The sequence below is a fragment of the Homarus americanus genome, unplaced genomic scaffold (assembly GCF_018991925.1).
Source record: "Homarus americanus isolate GMGI-L3 unplaced genomic scaffold, GMGI_Hamer_2.0 scaffold53233, whole genome shotgun sequence".
NCBI classification, from domain to species: domain Eukaryota; kingdom Metazoa; phylum Arthropoda; class Malacostraca; order Decapoda; family Nephropidae; genus Homarus; species Homarus americanus.
In genome coordinates this window covers 2,432,637-2,450,272 of record NW_024751660.1, presented here as the reverse complement: position 1 = coordinate 2,450,272, position 17,636 = coordinate 2,432,637, and the positions used below count along the sequence as shown (strand labels likewise).

The 17,636-nt window shown below is 38.5% G+C and overlaps 1 protein-coding gene across 2 annotated transcripts in view; it reads left to right on the top strand.

The window, feature by feature from the left end:
- The window catches only part of LOC121854805 (pre-mRNA-splicing regulator WTAP-like), a 51,474-nt gene that overhangs the window by 9,058 nt on the left and 24,780 nt on the right, over window positions 1-17,636 (top strand). The window contains exons 2-3 of one of the 2 annotated variants that reach the window (XM_042349598.1): window positions 1,618-2,127; window positions 3,137-3,266. In XM_042349598.1, coding sequence (XP_042205532.1) covers window positions 1,619-2,127; window positions 3,137-3,266 — 639 coding nt within the window. In that variant the 5' untranslated portion in view covers window position 1,618. Of the gene's footprint in view, window positions 1-1,617; window positions 2,133-3,136; window positions 3,267-17,636 lie in introns of both variants that reach the window. The other variant, XM_042349597.1, reaches the window with a different exon arrangement.

Sequence of the window (17,636 nt, the reverse complement as noted above, 5' to 3'; positions counted from 1 at the left end):
TCCTAAAATGCAAATTATGGTACCGTAGGCAGCAGGAAACTTACACAAGTGGATAATTTTGTGTACAGAGTATTTGGGAAGTAACATTATGCTGTGATGATAGATGAATAGAACATATCAAAAGAAGAATAGGGCGAATAAAAATGGCAATTAATAATCTTAAAGACCTTACGAAAATGGACTTTAACTTCAATTTGAGAAAAAAGCTGCCGATATGCTTTAGAAACAGTACAGTGGGCCCTCGGTTAACAAACGCCTCGGTAAACGAAATTTCGGTTAACGAATTACCTCCCATAAGAATCTTCATTTCGGTTCATGAAAAAAAATTCGGTTTACGAAATTTTTACGAAAATGTTTCGACATGCTTTGGTTTGCTCACCAGCTGGAAGATTAGTCCACTAATACAGAAATCAGTTCTTGGGCTTACATTCTTTAAAATTGGAGTAAATATCAAGAAGGTTGTACTATTCAATAATTTTCAAGTTTTATATTAAGTTTTTTAGTAATTTTAACACTTATTTAACATAATTGCAGTACAGAGAACTAGTTTTTGGTCTGCCCATATGCCACTTCACTCACCCACCAAGGCCTCAGTTTGTATCTCTATTCAGTGGAGGAAACATCTTGCTTGTGGGTCTCTTGAACACAGAGTATTTTTACATTTTTACAGTACAATTATTGGTCATTCTGAAATTTATTTAACATATTAACAATATATAGTGCAGTGCAGTGTTGATTTAAAGAAAATAATTTTGAATTACACCAAGTGAACTTAAAATTTTATGGGTGAAATGACGGCATCAAGCATGGGGTGATTTCTCTTCCACCCCCACTTCCTTCTCTTCTCCCTTCTCCTCCTTCCCACTTCTAATTCCCATCATCATCATCATCATCAACCAGGAGCCTTCTACATACACACCTCAAAGTAAGTGTACTTTACTGCATTTTTTCAGTTTTTTACTTTGTATGTAATTTTCAGTGAGCTGGAACCAATTACCCAAAATCCCATTGAAACAATGGTTTCGGTTAACGAACGACTTTCTGGAACGAATTGTGTTCGTTAACCGAGGGACCACTGTACCGGTATATGGCAAAGACTATTGTATGGGTTACATGCATGGACAATTTCAGAAGACACCAGAAAGAGGTTGGAGGCCTTTGAAATGTGGTGTTATAAGCAAATGCTAAGAAAATGTGACACTGACAGGAACACAAATGTATTAAGATTAACAAAAACTTTATAAGAAATTCTTGAAATGCACAGAAAAAGAAAAATGAGATGCATTGATCATATAATTAGTGATGAGGGGATAATAACAGAAATATTAAGTTGAGGGTAGTTGGGCCAGGGGAAGGCAGAGACTGAGATGGATGAATAAAATTCAAAACTGAGTCTCCAGAGAGATTCAAAACATTGGAGGACTGTGGTCGCCAACCCTCAGATATAAGGATACTGTAGTACTCTGATTGATTGAACATAGTTTATCATCAGTCTTTTTTTTCCCCACATGTTGCAGCTTTAATTTTCTAAAACATTTAATGCTTTGATTATAGAACATAGTTGTCTTCCTGACTGTTAGTACAGTAAAGTACAGTACAGTACTTGGTTTCTTCCAGTATGAGTGGAGACGGGGTAGAGGAGGACCAAGTGGTGAAAGTGGAGGCCACGACTCCTGCCTCTACCAGTACAACCACAGCCACTGTGACTACCATCACCAACAGTACCTCCAGCACGCGAGCATCAACACCACCAGTAGATTCTGTTATCCCATTAACACCACCACATTCAACCACTACACCAACACCAACCATCACCACTAGCACCACTGATACACCAATATCAGTGTCAGCAACATCAATAGCAACACAGTCAACAACAGTTACAACTATAGCAACTACAGCAGTGGTAACACCTGTAGCAGCAACTTTAGCTAGCAAGGAAAAAACTGAGGAGGAAGAAGTGGAAGAGGAAGAGAGCACAGCAGATGAACCCAGTAGTTCTCCAGAACAAGTTCACATCACTACAGAGCAGTTAGCTTCTCTGTCAAAGGAAGAGTTGGTAGAAAAATGGTTTCAGCAAGAGAAATTTGTGGAGAGTCTACAGAGCAGGATGGAAGCAATGGAAAGAGAAGGTCAGTGGACTGTTGATAGTAGTTACATGGTATTTGCTATTTTAATAATTTCAGCATTAATGTTTAATTATTTCAGCATTAATGTCTTTGTATGCACTGACATGAGGTTGATATTGATTAGTGAACACTGAGATGATGTTTAAAATTTTCTACCTGTAGCTCTACTGTCTGTCTTTCTACACTTCTATTTACATATCCATCAAAATCTTATGATCTTTGTTTTGATAGCTTGGGGGTAATCACCCAGTTTCTTTTCTTTCTGAAAGTTGGATTTTCTTTTCAGTGTTAAGGATTTTGTTTCATTTAGCTGACTTATTTCCTTGTTATAAATGAATTTTTACTCGTATGTCTAGTTGGCTTGGCAAACATACGATATCATCTTGGAACCCTCCCCTACCTTTGGGCTGGTGTGAAACTATGCTAGAACTGTATGGTAATTGGCACCTTGCAAACCAATTTTGTAGGTAGGTGGGTAGTCTATGATTACCTCTAGGAGTTGTAACCCTGCCATGCCAGCTGTTTCCACTTTTGGTTTGGGATTCGGAAGGGCATCCAGCCATAGAACTTTGCCGCAACATGTCTGAAGGCAGGCGGGTCACCAGAGCTGTGTCCATCTCCTGGTCTCTGCTGCATTTTCTGGGCTGGCTCCCTGGGTTTGCAGTGGCGAGTGGGTGGGACAAGTCATTTTGGTTTTACCCAGCAGCTGCCATCAGGTAATTGTGCCTGATCTGCACACCAGCTGATGTGGTATCATGTGCTCATTCAAGCCTTCTTCCACTGATGTTTGTGAGGGAGAACCTCTTCCTTTAGGGGTAGCTAACTTCAGGTTTCTGGGGTCCAGACCATTGGCTTAGTCTTGCACTTATTCTAGAGCTGCCCAGTTTCAGGTTTGACCATAAAATAGGATTTCAGTATCATTCCTTCATTTCTTCTTCATTTTCTAATTGTTATTGCATTCTTGAACTGTTAACTTCTTGTTTAAATAGCTGTTATCTTGGGCTTGCAGTGGAAGAACTACGTAGCGCAAGAGAAAATGAAGAGCGATTGAAGGGGCAGCTAGCAGAATTGCAGCGCAAGGAGCAATACCACATTATGAGACTCTCCTGTAAGGAACATGAACTACAGGATATGGGGGTAAGTACCATGTTCATGATATCTCATGTATTGCTGCACCATCATCAGCTACATGTTCCTGCTCTCTCAGACAAGATTTCTATAGAATAGTGTACAAATTAAAAAGAACAATGCATTTGTGCCCACCTGAGTGCATACTTGTGCACCTGCATGTGTGGGCTAACATTGGGCTGTGTGCAGTAAGTTAGGCAGCTGGCAGGTAATTAAAGTGCTTTGATATTTTTGTATTTATTCTAGTTATGGTTATATTCTATAAACACAAAGGAAAGCTAGTAAGTCCTGTGATTTGGGTATACTGATCTCTGTTGCTGTACTTACGAGTTTTATAGATTTCATAGCTTTTGGGTAGGCATAATACAGCATGTGACAACCCTTGTGCCTAAACACTATGGTTTGAATTTTATTGGTGTGAATGTATGTGTGTGTACAGTACTGATGTGTGTGTCTGTGACTTGTATGTTTGCATGCCCAGGCACAAGACTGTGGGTGTATGCTCATTCAACTGTATGTACCCATTTGTCTCTATACAGTATAACTTTAGTTTCATACGGAGTAATGGATTTGCAATACAACTTTGTGTTTGTTCTCTAAATTAAGGATTTCTTATTTTTTATTTCTCTAGGTCTTGAATATCCCATACTGTACTGTATGTAGTTTTATGAGAGTTGCTAGAATGTTCATGAAGTTTGCAAAGTGAGACCACAACTTAATAGAATTAATGTGTTTTGATGTGTAATGTTTAATGATGGGGTAGAATATTGTCTTCTTATCAATTTATCTTCTCTTGTATTATAATTGATATGCTCACCAAAATTGGGGGAGCAAAAGTGTTGCCATTTTATCCTTCTGTATACCATGCGTCTTTGTTCAGACTATAACTTTGAAGCGTTATAATAGATATTGACATTTTATGTACCCGGTAAATAAAAAGAATCGCCGATGATGTGTAACACAAAGGATCCATATTACTTTTGTGAAGGTCAGGATCAGAGGAAGGGGTTAGAGGTTACATTGTTAGATGAAAAAATCCCAAGTTTTTCAGACAATAGCCGTTATGTCAATGGAAGACACCATACAACTATAAGCTGATCATTATGTAATTTTCACAACCAATCGGCATTGGTAACAGGTCAGCGTTGAATTTTATTTTTTTGTTTTTTTATTTTTTTATTGGACATACAGTAAGTCAAGGGCCGAGGGCACATTCCTGATTTAACATCCACAGTACAGTACAGTACTGTATTACAAGATATACTGTAGTATAGAACACGATTTACACCGGTGTAGTGAACAAATACACGACTTTTCTTCTTTTTATACGGGTTTCTATACATCAGCACAGATTCTGAGCCAAAACTTATGCAGTATACTACAGCTGTTACAGTACTGTAACACAACCAAATTCATTATTGATGGATTCCATGGGGGAGTGAGTGAACGTTAATCACAGAGAGGATGTTTTTGGTGTGGCACACTGCTGGACGGTCCCTTGTGTCATGTTTTAACATAGTTTACTGTATTTATATGCTGATAATTTTTGGAGGGCTATGTTAATAATTTATTTAGTCTTTTATATATTCATATACAGTTCTGTATACATTAGTGTTGAGGACACCTGGTAAGCCCAGAACAACTGTGGAGAGTGTTGGGTTGTGGGGCATCACACTGTCCGTATTTATAAAGTGTTTGATTTGTCAAGTAGTAAATCCTTTTCTGTCGAATTCTGCATTTTAATGTGTAATGATTACATAAAAGTTCTAGTCATGGATGGTCACAGTGGTTCTTTGACCATGATTTTTATTTTCTCATTACATAATGTATTCTCAATTATGTAATCTTGGGATACCTTTAGGAACACAAGTTTACTGTACATATGTTTTTATGACACTATACTGTACTGTAATGGAGTAAATGTCACCAATGGTTAAAGATTAGAATGTAAAGTTTAAAGATCTCATGTATGTCATAACCTTGTCTAGAGGATATTGTTGATACAGTATATATTTTGAAGAAGCCTCTCACATATTGGCATTGTGTAGAACACTAGCTTTCAAAGGTTAAGGTCAATGCTGAAGGTCAAATGTCATTAAAACCTTTTCTAGAGTATAACTTTTACATTCATATAGCCAGTTAAGATGTTGTTTTGAAATTATGATGAATATTTGTCATCACTAGAGAAAGTGCAAAGTATACATTACTAAATTCTGGTGTTTGTTGAAATATCACCTTATTGAAGTCCTCATACACCTGTATCAGCCACCTCCATTGATAGCTGCATTTCCCATTTAACCTTGACTTGACCTTAATCTAACCTTGACCTAATTTTGATGCCATACATCCAACTTAGTCACAAGGGACCATAAACAGAGCTCACTGAAAAAGAGCATCAGAGGAAGCATATGCCAAGTGTCATTGTTGTATGTCCTGAACTTTTTACATTAAACAGCAGTTTTCTGCCACTTTTTATTTTCTGGGAGTGTTTGACTGTTCCAACATCTCTGGTAATGATGTTATTCATAACCATGACTTTGTATTCACCTTTAGAGTCATAGTGTGCCAATGTTGTGTATGTTTTGAAAAGTGTTAGTAGATGTTTGGTGCCACAAATTAGTTTGAGTGAAGGGAATACATGCTGAGTTTAGTTTACCTGAATTTAATGTACAATATTAAGTACTTTCACTATGTAGTACAAAAGTATATTCCTGCAATATTTTTTTATGTGATTGTGAGAAATGGAAGATTTTTTGTTTTCTTTCATTTTGCATATGATCGTAAAGGAGTCTCCATTTGTATTATTTAACGTATGAGTCAACAGTTTGAAAATTAAATGAAGAACTATACAATACGTACAGTACATATAAAAGAATACTGTATACATAAGGATCTGAAACATGAGAATAATATTGTGGTTACAAAATGTGGTGACCCAAGATAAGGGTGTACCGTACATACAGTATATAATGTCTATTTCTGATGTGAAAGGAATGAGCCAGTTGAAAATACTAAGTGAAACAAGATAAATACAGTATGTATGTTTGATCTTTCAAAGAACTTTGATGTGATAATCAAAATAACTAGTGAACTAAATTGAAAATAGAAGTGAAGTAATTTTCATTTAAGGCAATTTTTACCCTACTGTACAGTACTGTACTAAGGCAGTGAAAATGTCTTCTTGCAATGAAGTCGTCTTGAAAGCAAAGCTGAAGTACTGTACTAATACCTCTCATATGAAGTCCTTGGATGGGACACAAAAAAGAACGATGGAAACATATGGCCATATGGTTCATCAGGCTCACTGCTGCAAGGATTAATGTTTCACAAATTTCTGTCCCACTTTGATGGTGGGTAGTTCAGTGAAATGGAAACCTTAGCAAAAATGAAGGAAAGGATCAGTGAGATTATTATGAAACAAATTTATAAAGAGACAGGGAAGGGCTAAGACAATAAGTAGAAATACCCACACTTACTTAATGATGTAATTTAGCTTTCATATGTAAGGCACCATTTGCCTCCATTCTGTATCAAAACATAGTACTGCACTGTACCTGTGCTGTGCATACCAACTTTATTATTTAGGTTGTCCTTTGCCATGTTTTTTTTTTAGTACCTTTCATATACAGTTATTCAAATACCTTACATGAATTTACCATTCCTTAATACTGTTTCCCTGTAGGTTATGTCTCCCGTCACCATCGTCTGTCCTCTTGCAATTCCTCTTCAGAAATTGTTAACATCTTTGTGAAGCATTTTATGAGCTTTATTTTCTCCAAATTGCCTTTATTCCCATACCCATTTTCAGTTAAATTTCGCTTGTGATCCAATCATATTTAATTTGATTCTGTTTGTATCGACTCCAGTACAATTTACTGTATTTGAATTCATTCCATTAGTGCAGGGATGCACAACCTGCGGCCCTTCAGTAGCTCTGTTGCGGCCCTCGGTGTCTTATATAATCAAGACTGGAAATACAAAATTAATATGAAATAAAACTGGGACTTGAGGCAATGGGAACAATCTCTACCTTCATTCAGTTTACCGTACACTTACAATTTATACCAGCTATACTGTAAAGCTTATTTGTCTTAAATTTTTTTGCATTGCATTTTACTGAAAGGTAATACAAATTTTAAATTGACTAACAGTTTGGAGATCAAAGTCAGCAGCAGGTCCAAGCTGGACGAGAAGTGAACGTGTCGATCGGAGAGCCAGGCTGTCTAGGCGGGAGCACTGTTGCCGCTAAGCCAGTTATGTTGATTTGATCTCAGTATTATGTCTTCCTCAACATATCTAACTTTTATCCATGAGAAACCTATAGAAATGAACGAGAAAACTATATGGTTCATATTTTACGAAAATAAATGATTACTGTCATGGTTTTGGTTTTTCGTGGTTGTGTATGAGTGGATTATATTATACTGTATAGATTATAATATGTCGTATTTCTTATTTTTTACCGTAGAGTTTGATACCTTCACACTGATTACTTACAGGGGATTATAGCGTATCTACGTAAAAGTTCACTCCACCACTCGACATTCCATGATTTATACTTGATAAATGATGACTTAATGAATTCCATTAATTTTCCAACATCCATCTAAGTTATTGGTTATACTTTGTCATAACCAATCAGTCATTACCTTGAGTAATAGTAAGATAGGATCACAGATACGTGCAGATAATTGCACTTACATTTGTTTGTCAAGCTTCCATACAATGATTTACAATTTGCATGGATATATGAATCACTCACGTTCATGCTGTGATAAAATTAATCTTCTAAAAGAGAATTTTCAACTTGGGGACACATGTGATTACTCTACTATGGGTATGACTTAACAGAGCCTTAATTCTTCTAGTGTTACATTTACTGTCAGCCTGGATTGCTTTTGTTGCAACCAGGCTTCCGCACAAGAACTTCTTTCTACGGGCAATAACAACAAAAAGTACTCTTGGGTTACCACACATTGTCCCGCATCACTGACAGTCACTGTAGACGGTTGTCGCAGCCAGGAGAACTGGTAAGCGTGACTTGAATTAACCACTTAGGTGCAATAGACCAGCCTGGATTACTTTTGTCGCAACCAGGCTTCCACACGTGATATTTCCACGGGGATAACAAACCTAGGTTAACACGCTTAGTCTCGTGTCGATCACAGTCACTGTAGACGGATGTCGTGCAGGAGAACTCTAAGCGTGAATTGATTAACCATTTACTGTAGGTTTGATAGACCAGCCTGGATTGCTCTTGTTGCAACCAGGCATCCACACGTGATATTTCCACGGGATAACAACCTAGGTTAACACACTTAGTCTCGTGTCGACGACGGTCCACAGGGCGGAGTGGAGGTGGAGGACTCTGTGTGGTGTGTTGTCCTGCTCCCTTTCAGGAGGGAGAGGATGGAAACGACGTCTTAACTAACCCATGGCCAAGGGGATACTCCTTAAAATGAGATTTTGGGGTGTGAAGCGATGAACAGTACAACACTGTCTACTGCCCCCCCAAAGGCTGGCTAACATAACACTAATGGGAAATATATGTCCCAGTTATGCTTCGCCGGGTGCCTTATCTCTAGTAAAACAAACTTTGGAGTTGGTTGCATGGGTAAGCCTAACGCAACCCATGACAATCGCCCCTACTAAGAAAAATATTTCTTTGGAGAATAAAAATTTCAGCACCTGTATACAATCAAGAGAATGCCTAGCCTAGGCACACAATTCGACATTCACACTGTGGGGTGCGTGTGACACTAACACTGCAACGGAATGTAGTCTCCAATCGCCACTGAGGGAAAACCTCAACATTTACTTTAGATTTTCAGGCTGGAGGAAAACTCCGAGGCGAGGGTGATAATTCCCGAGCAATAGTTCATGCTAAGCGTAAACACGCTACATTTATGTTACAGCAACGTGTTGTGTAGTGTAGGGTATGTAGACATTGTTTAGGTGGTACAGGTGTCGTGTTATGTTCTCAAGTGTAGAGAGGTGTGAAAAGGTTTACATAACATTTGAAGAGTCGTCAGATGCATGGAGGTTCGAGTTGACCGGAACATATGGACACTCCCACACATAGGTCAGGTCCTAGACACGCTCTGCAATGTCGAATGAACTTCCCCTGGTGGGTGAAGAGAAGGATTCCTTCAGCCGGCTGATGTGGAACTGGGTCCCTCTGTTGCTGAGGACCCCCAAGGTGAGGGTGTACTCTGCCCATCACTCACCCTTGGGTCTACTGTCCACCGCCTCACGCTGAAGTCCACCAAGATGAGGATGTAAATCTGTCCATTACTCGTCCTTGGGTTTACTGTCCACCGCCTCGTAGTGAATCGGGAGGCTGAGGTTGAACTGGGTCCCTCCGTTGATGAGGACCCCCAAAGGTGTGGAGGTACTCTTCCCGTCACTCACCCTTGGGTGTGTAGTCCACCGCCTCGTACTGAATCAGCTGGCTGATGTGGAACTGGGTTTACTGACCACAATGTCCGCCGCCACCCTCTCAAGGGTTCGGGGATCACTGTGAGAGGCCACAGGGGTGCAGGTAGAACTCGCCCTCCGTTGCTGGTTCTGGCAAACATCACAAGTCCTCTTCTGTTTCTTTATTTTCCACCTTTAACTTCAGATTCAAAATTTCTTAGGGTCCCCTCAAATGTACTAGTAATCATTTCGTTGTACAATACAGGTGCTCCCCGACTTACGACGGGGTTAGGGACCCAAATCCAGGTCGTAAGTCCGACATGGTCATAAGTTCGACATAGATAAAAAAAATAAAATTAAAAAAAAAAAATAAAATCTACAATGAAATACAGTACAATACAGTAAAAGTAATAAATAATGAGGAATGGATACAGTGTGACTGAGCACTTACCTTTGATGTAGTCAGCTGAATGCACATGGGGCCCCCATAATTTTCTATTTACAGGATACATGGAGACTATATTAATTGGATAAAGCAGAGGAGGAGACAGGGCTGGGTGGGTCATCAATGTCACTTCAGACAGGTTTATGTACTGTGGAAACTTGCTGGTTGAAGGTATTGGATCATGTTGAGGGAGTGAAGAGGCAGCACTGGTGGGGCGTGAGGAGACAGCACTGGGGGACTTCTTAAAATAGATATCCAATTTAGACTGCACAGTTTTTTTTACTTTTCATTATAAATTTCTCTGTAGCAAGCAAGTGCATCTTGGATCATTCTGTCAACTTTGGCATAACGCTCATAATTTTGATCCATGCCATCAAACATTTGCATTCCTTTATTGATTGTAGCAAATGCCTCTGTCATTTGTGTCATTGAAAACTTTTTGGGGGGTGCAGGTTCTTCTACATTTTGTCTCTCTTCTTCCTCTGCAATTTTCTGTGCATCTAGTTCAATAAGATCCTCGTTACTGAGCTCTTCTGCTACACTTTCAACCAACTGTTCAACATCTTCATTATCAATTTGTAACTCCAGCTGTTTACCTAACTCCACTATCTTGTAACTAATATCCGAAATAACTTAATTTTCATTAACTCCTTTGAAACTGTATGTCCGCTCAGGCATGCGCTTCCACAATAATCCAGTCTCATCCACATTGAATATTTGCTTAGGCAAATAATTCCCTTCCACAATCACTTCATATAACTCCTCCTTAAAAGCTTCGGCAGCACCAACATCGGCACTAGCTGCCTCTCCACTCACCTTAACATTGTGTAGACTGTCGCGTTTTTTAAATCTATCAAACCACCCATGACTTCCTGTAAAGGTTTGATCACATTCATCTCCTGCCTGCTCCTTCAGGCTTTGGAACAGGCCTCTTGCTTTAGCCTGTATGGTTAGAAGGCTTAAGGGTACACGCTTCTGTATCTGGTCTTCTATCCATATCACCAATAATTTTTCCATATCGTGAATAGGACCTTGTCTTTTCTTTGAAATTATAGTTCCCTTTATTGGTGTTGTTCCTTTCACTACATCACGAATACGTTCCTTGTCCTTCAGAATACAGGTAGTTCTGCTATAACGCGATAATTGTGTTCTTGTAAAATATCGTGTTATAGAAAATCGCGTAATAGAAATAACAGGGCTTATGGAGAAAATAGGGTTAGGTGCAGATTACTCGAAATCGAAAAAATTTAGTAGTTAGCCTAACACAAAGGATAACACAGTCTAAATAAATGTTACATTCATATCTAATAATGAAATCATACAGTAAATGTAACACTTTACTTGATGGGGGAGAAGGGTGATTTTGAAGTTGATAAAATCGAGCTTCTCTTCAAGTGTTATATCCTTTCTTTTACGATCATCACCGGGAATTCTATCACCAGAACGCTTCTTGTTGATATTCTTCTTTACTATATTCACAGTTAATATACCACAAAATTGGAGAAATAGTAAGCAAAAATCGCGTTATAGCAAACAAGCGTTCACGTTATACAAATATCGTTCCTAATTCATAAATCGCGTTAGAGCAAATTCGCGTTATCAAAACACGCGTTATAGCAGAACTCACTGTAGTGGATATGGTCGAGTGTGAGAAACCCAGGTCACGTGAGATTGTTGCTACAGTCTTTCCATTCTCATGCTGAGTTATTATCTTCATTTTCATCTCAAAAGTAATTGCCTGTCTCCTTTTCTTTGGAGCACCACCAGCACTCTCACTTTTACGCTCTCCAGTCATTATAAAGTCAATTACTGTGGTCTCTCGGTTAACGAGCACAATCCGTTGTAGAAGGTTGCTCGTTAACCGAAAAACTCGTTAACCGAAACCATTGTTTCAATGGGTTTTTGGGTAATTGGTTCCAGCTCACCGAAAATTGCCTGAATTAAACAAAAAAGGTAGAAAAGTACACTTACTTTGAGGTGTGTATGTAGAAGGCTCCTGGATGATGATGTTGGGAATTAGAATAGGGGTGGAGAAGGGAGAAGAGAAGGCATTGGGGTGGAAGAGAAGTCACCCCATGGCGCCATTTCACCCATAAAATTTTAGTTCTCTTGGTGCAATTCAAGACTTTCTTTAAATCAACACTGCACTGCATTGCATATTGTCAATATGTAAAATAAATTTCAAAATGACCAATAATTTGCTTGCAAAAACAGAAAAAAGGCATTTAGTTGAAGAGAGTCTCAAGCAAGATGTTACCTCCACTGAAAAGATACAAAGACTGACGCCTGTATGGTGTGTTGAGAGGCTGGATGGCACGCATTAAACTAGTTTCATTACCTTCAATTATGTTCAATAATTGTTAAAATGAATATAAAATTTAATATTAAACTTTTAAAATTATTGAATAGTATAAGCTTCTTGATATTTGCTAAAATGGTAAGGAATTTAAGCCCTAGAACCGATTACTGTATTGGCGGACTAATACTACAGCTGGTGGACCGCCAAATGCAAGCGAAATCATGTTCAGGTTGGCTCGTAAGAAACTCGTTAATCGAAGTTAGAATCTTATGGAAGGTAACTCGTTAACCGAAATCTCGTTAACTGAGGCGCTCGTTAACCGAGGGACCACTGTAAATACGATTTTAACGAAAGTTCACAGCGCGATCAGTATATAGGATACGAGAGCCAAACACCAACTAAGCGCTCTACTGAGTGAGTGCACCCACGCTCTCGCCCGGGACAGAAACGTTTCGGTATAGAAAATGCGCACGTCATTTGAAAATATTTTTGGTCACGACTGCCGCGGTTGTATATCCCGACGGTTGTAAGGTCAGAGCAGGTCGTAAGTACCGATGGATGTAAGTCCAAGCAGTCGTAAATCGGGGACTACCTGTATACGCGTTTGCACAAACTGCTGACAAGAGTGCAATTATCCGCGGTCTGTGTCCCTGTTCGGGCGCCAATTGTCATGGTTTTGGTTTTTCGTGGTTGTGTATGAGTGGATTATATTATATAAAGATTATAATATGTCGTATTTCTTATTTCTTACTGTAGAGTTTGATACCTTCACACTGATTACTTACAGAGGATTATGGCGTATCTACGTAGAAGTTCACTCCACCACTCGACATTCCATGATTTATTCTTGATAAATGATGATTTAATGAATTCCATTAATTTCCAACATCCATCTAAGTTATTGGTTATACTTTGTCATAACCAATCAGTCATTTCCTTGAGTAATAATAAGATAGGATCACAGATATGGGCAGATAATTGCACTTACTTTGTCAAGCTTCCATACAATGATTTACAATTTGCATGGACATATGAATCACTCACGTTCACGCTGTGATAAAATTAATCTTCTAAAAGAGAATTTTCAACTTGGGGACACATGTGATTACTCTACTATGGGTATGACTTAACAGAGCCTTAATTCTTCAAGTGATACATTTACTGTCAGCCTGGATTGCTTTTGTTGCAACCAGGCTTCCGCACAAGAACTTCTTTTTACGGGCAATAACAACAAAAAGTACTCTTGGGTTACCACACATAGTCCCGCGTCACTGACAGTCACTGTAGACGGTTGTCGCAGCCAGGAGAACTGGTAAGCGTGACTTGAATTAACCACTTAGGTGCAATAGACCAGCCTGGATTACTTTTGTCGCAACCAGGCTTCCACACGTGATATTTCCACGGGATAACAACCTAGGTTAACACACTTAGTCTCGTGTCGATCACAGTCACTGTAGACGGATGTCGTGCAGGAGAACTCTAAGCGTGAATTGATTAACCATTTACTGTAGGTTTGATAGGCCCGCCTGGATTGCTCTTGTTGCAACCAGGCTTCCACACGTGATATTTCCACGGGATAACAACCTAGGTTAACACACTTAATATCGTGTCGACGACGGTCCACAGGGCGGAGTGGCGGTGGAGGACTCTGTGTGGTGTGGTGTCTTAACTAACCCATGGCCAAGGGGATACTCCTTAAAATGAGGTTTTGGGGGTGTGAAGCGATGAACAGTACAACACTGTCTACCCCCAGGCTGGCTAACATACCACTAATGGGAAATATATGTCCCAGTTATGCCTCGCCGGGTGCTTTATCTCTAGTAAAACAAACTCTGGAGTTGGTTGCGCGGGTAAGCCTAACGCAACCCATGACAATTAATAATAAAAATAAGAAGAGAATTATGGCATCACTACCACTCATCCCGTACTTGCGATGAACTCCAGTACCTGTAGTTTTGGCTGAGGCTCAGTTGAGGTGATTGATTGATTGGCTGAAACAATATCCCCTGGCACTCGGTTGAGACAGTTACCGTTATTGGAGCGTTATTGAATATTTTTCACCCCTCACAATGGCTAGTAAGTCGACTGGAAAAAACACATTACGGAAGAGAAAACTTGATGACGAGAACAGAATTTATGTGGGAAAGAACTGAACTTTGAAAGTGTAATGAAAATTGTAGTTTTAACAGTCAACTTCATAAAGTCACAAGCTTTGAACCATCGCCAAGTATGGTGATATAGTGTTTTTTACTGAAGTCAGGTGATTAAGTTGGGGAAATACACTGCAAAGATTCATCAACCTCCTGGATGAAATACTGTAGTGATATTTCTTAATGAAAAGGGTAAAGTGGTTCCACAGCTTGAAAATTTAGTGTGGCTTTGCGATCTGGCATTTCTTGTTGATATCACCAGTCATTTAAATAACTTGAATGCCAAACTTCAGGGGAGTAGCCAACTTGTTTCACAAGTGCAAACCATGTGTCAGCTTTTGAACAAAACTTAAGCTGTTTCAGTCACAACCCATTAAAGGAGAGTTGGGACACTTTCCAACATATCAAACTATGCTTGAAAAGCACAATGTACATTACAAAGCTGAAAGCTATGGAACAACAATTGGAAATCTCTGGGAAGTGTTTGATAGGCGATTTGGAGACATCAAGAAAGAGCAGAAAAATTTGCAACTGTTCAGCAATCCCTTCTCTCTATTACATGAAGATGTCGAACTAGAGGCCCAGTTAGAACTGACTGATCTCCAGAATAGTGACAGTCATCGTGCAAAGTTTATGGAAGGGAACTTACTCAATTTTTACATGTGCTTGCCTAAAGATCAGTATCCATATTTGAGAAATAAGGCTGCTATTTATGCATTCTTATTTGGCTCCACGTACATCTGTGAGCAAACATTTAGTCTGTTGAATCTTAACAAGTCGAAGCCACAAAGTTTGACCCAAACATCAAGAAACTCATCTCAGAGTCACAATGTCAAACATCACATTAAGAAAAACTTGTCACGTGATATGCCAGGTAAACACATTTTTTTTAATCATTATTTTTTATGGTATAGGTAATTGGCCTTTTTATAAAGTTACAGATTAAAATTAATTATGTGTGACAACAAATTCGTGGTTATCTCCAGTGTAAGTAAAAGCATTATAGTTGATTTAAAAAATAATAATATATGTGCATTTGAGTAAAGAATTTGAATATGTAATTCAAACATTTAATTATGGTGACTCATAAATCTTGCAGCCCTCGCTTACGAGTTAGTTTGGTGATGTGGCCCCGGAAGCGAAAAGGTTGTGCATCTATGCGACTCGTATTTTAATTTTTTCTCTTCAAGTCTTCACTCCAACAATATTAAAATATTATTTTATTCCTATCTTTGGTTTTACTACAGTACTGTACCCTAAATCAAATTGAATTTATCCAACTGTTCTTGATTTCCAAAGTTTCATCCTGACTACCAGATTAAAATGTAATTCCTGTACTCACTTACTGACAGTACTATTTACACTAACCTAAGGGTGATTCCATATGTAATGGTAACTAGTGTGTTTTTGAAACCTTGTATACTCTACTGCTGTACAATATTTGCTATAATCATCTTGATTTCTTTACAGAAGTCAACTAACCTTTCTCCTTTTTTATTTCTATTACCCAAACCTTGTGGTCCTACCAGTTTAGCAATAAACTTGACAAACACTTTGACACTGCCTAATATCTTTTTACACAACTACCCAATGTCTGGTTTACAAGAATACTAACACCTCTAGCTTTTCACCACCTTTATGTATAAAGTAATATTCTTCTTCATCATTGGCATTTGAACCTGTCCATCTTACTTATCACAATCCAAGTATGTCTTCAGCAGCATTCTGAAGGTCTCTAGCATCCTAGGGCAAAATGTATTTGTAGTTTATGCATTCTCAATTGATAAGTTTTGAATTTTCATGTACCATAGTTTCCAAGACTTAGTTTTGCACAATGCCTGAAAATGCAGTAAGCAACGCTGTTTGACCTTCAGTTAAAATGAGTCCAGTAATAATGCTTGAAAATTGTATGTATTGTCCATCCATGGTTGTTGAAAGGCCATACTGTACTGTATATGTCTTCAGTAAGGATGGAAGCCTCTGGCCATACCTCAGCAGAAGAATGCTGTACTGTATAGTGAAATAGATAAAGGTAGTACTGAGTTATAGTGGGCAGAAATCACTTATACCTCACTCTGATAAAGGACAAGGTCAGCACATGTTTGATTTTAAAGGAAGAAAACTACTAAAACCTTGAAGGTATGGTAAGAATTATGTATGACAGACCTGTCCCTCTATAACTGTGGTTGATAGTTATAGATAAGGGAAACTATAAAGTCCTGAAGATATGGAACAAGAAATAAGAATTCATCTTGGCTCCAAAACTGAAGACAGAGAACATCTTTTTATCTTGACTCCTGAGTAATATCCTTAGGATGCCATGTGAATGCAATGCAAGTAAACACAATACCAAGTGCATGGCATCCGCTGAGGCAGTTGACATCTTGCATAATGAATGGCAGCCATCAGACCAAACCAGTACAGTATACTGTATTATTTGTATGTGTTGTTATATTTAATAATCTAGTAATCTTAGAATTTTTTGGGTAGAGTCTGAATGCATCATGTGGTACTGATGTAAGCAAGTGTAGCTTGGGCTGATTTTTGAAAAATCATAATATTTCAGAAATTTCTGATATTTCCCCTAAAAAGTATGAATGGATCAGACAAGGGTCCAGTTTATCCAGGATTCTGGTGAACTGAGAGGGTTACTGTGCCTTAAAATTCAAGAGTTAAAGAGAGATGTTGTGTTGCCGCAGTTGATATTGATTGTTGTCACTGATGAAGAAATCAGCAGTTGCACAACTAAATACTCATAGAATGGTTGTTGTTGTGTACACTAAATTACTGTTGAAGCTAATTAGCCATCATTGTAGTGTAGAGAATAAGTTACCGTACTGTATATGATATATAATGTTAATGAGATGGTGTATCAGTGCGTCAGTGAGGTCATGCCAGAGCACTTAAAGCTTGAAAGTTCATCCATCCATCCCCTAATTACTGTGTCATTGTTAGATTTGAGCATACATTACTTATCACTTAATATATTGAGATTATAATGCTGTACTATACATTGTGAATTTCTGCCATATTAATGAGGATGACTAGTGCAGTGTTTAAGCAAGTCT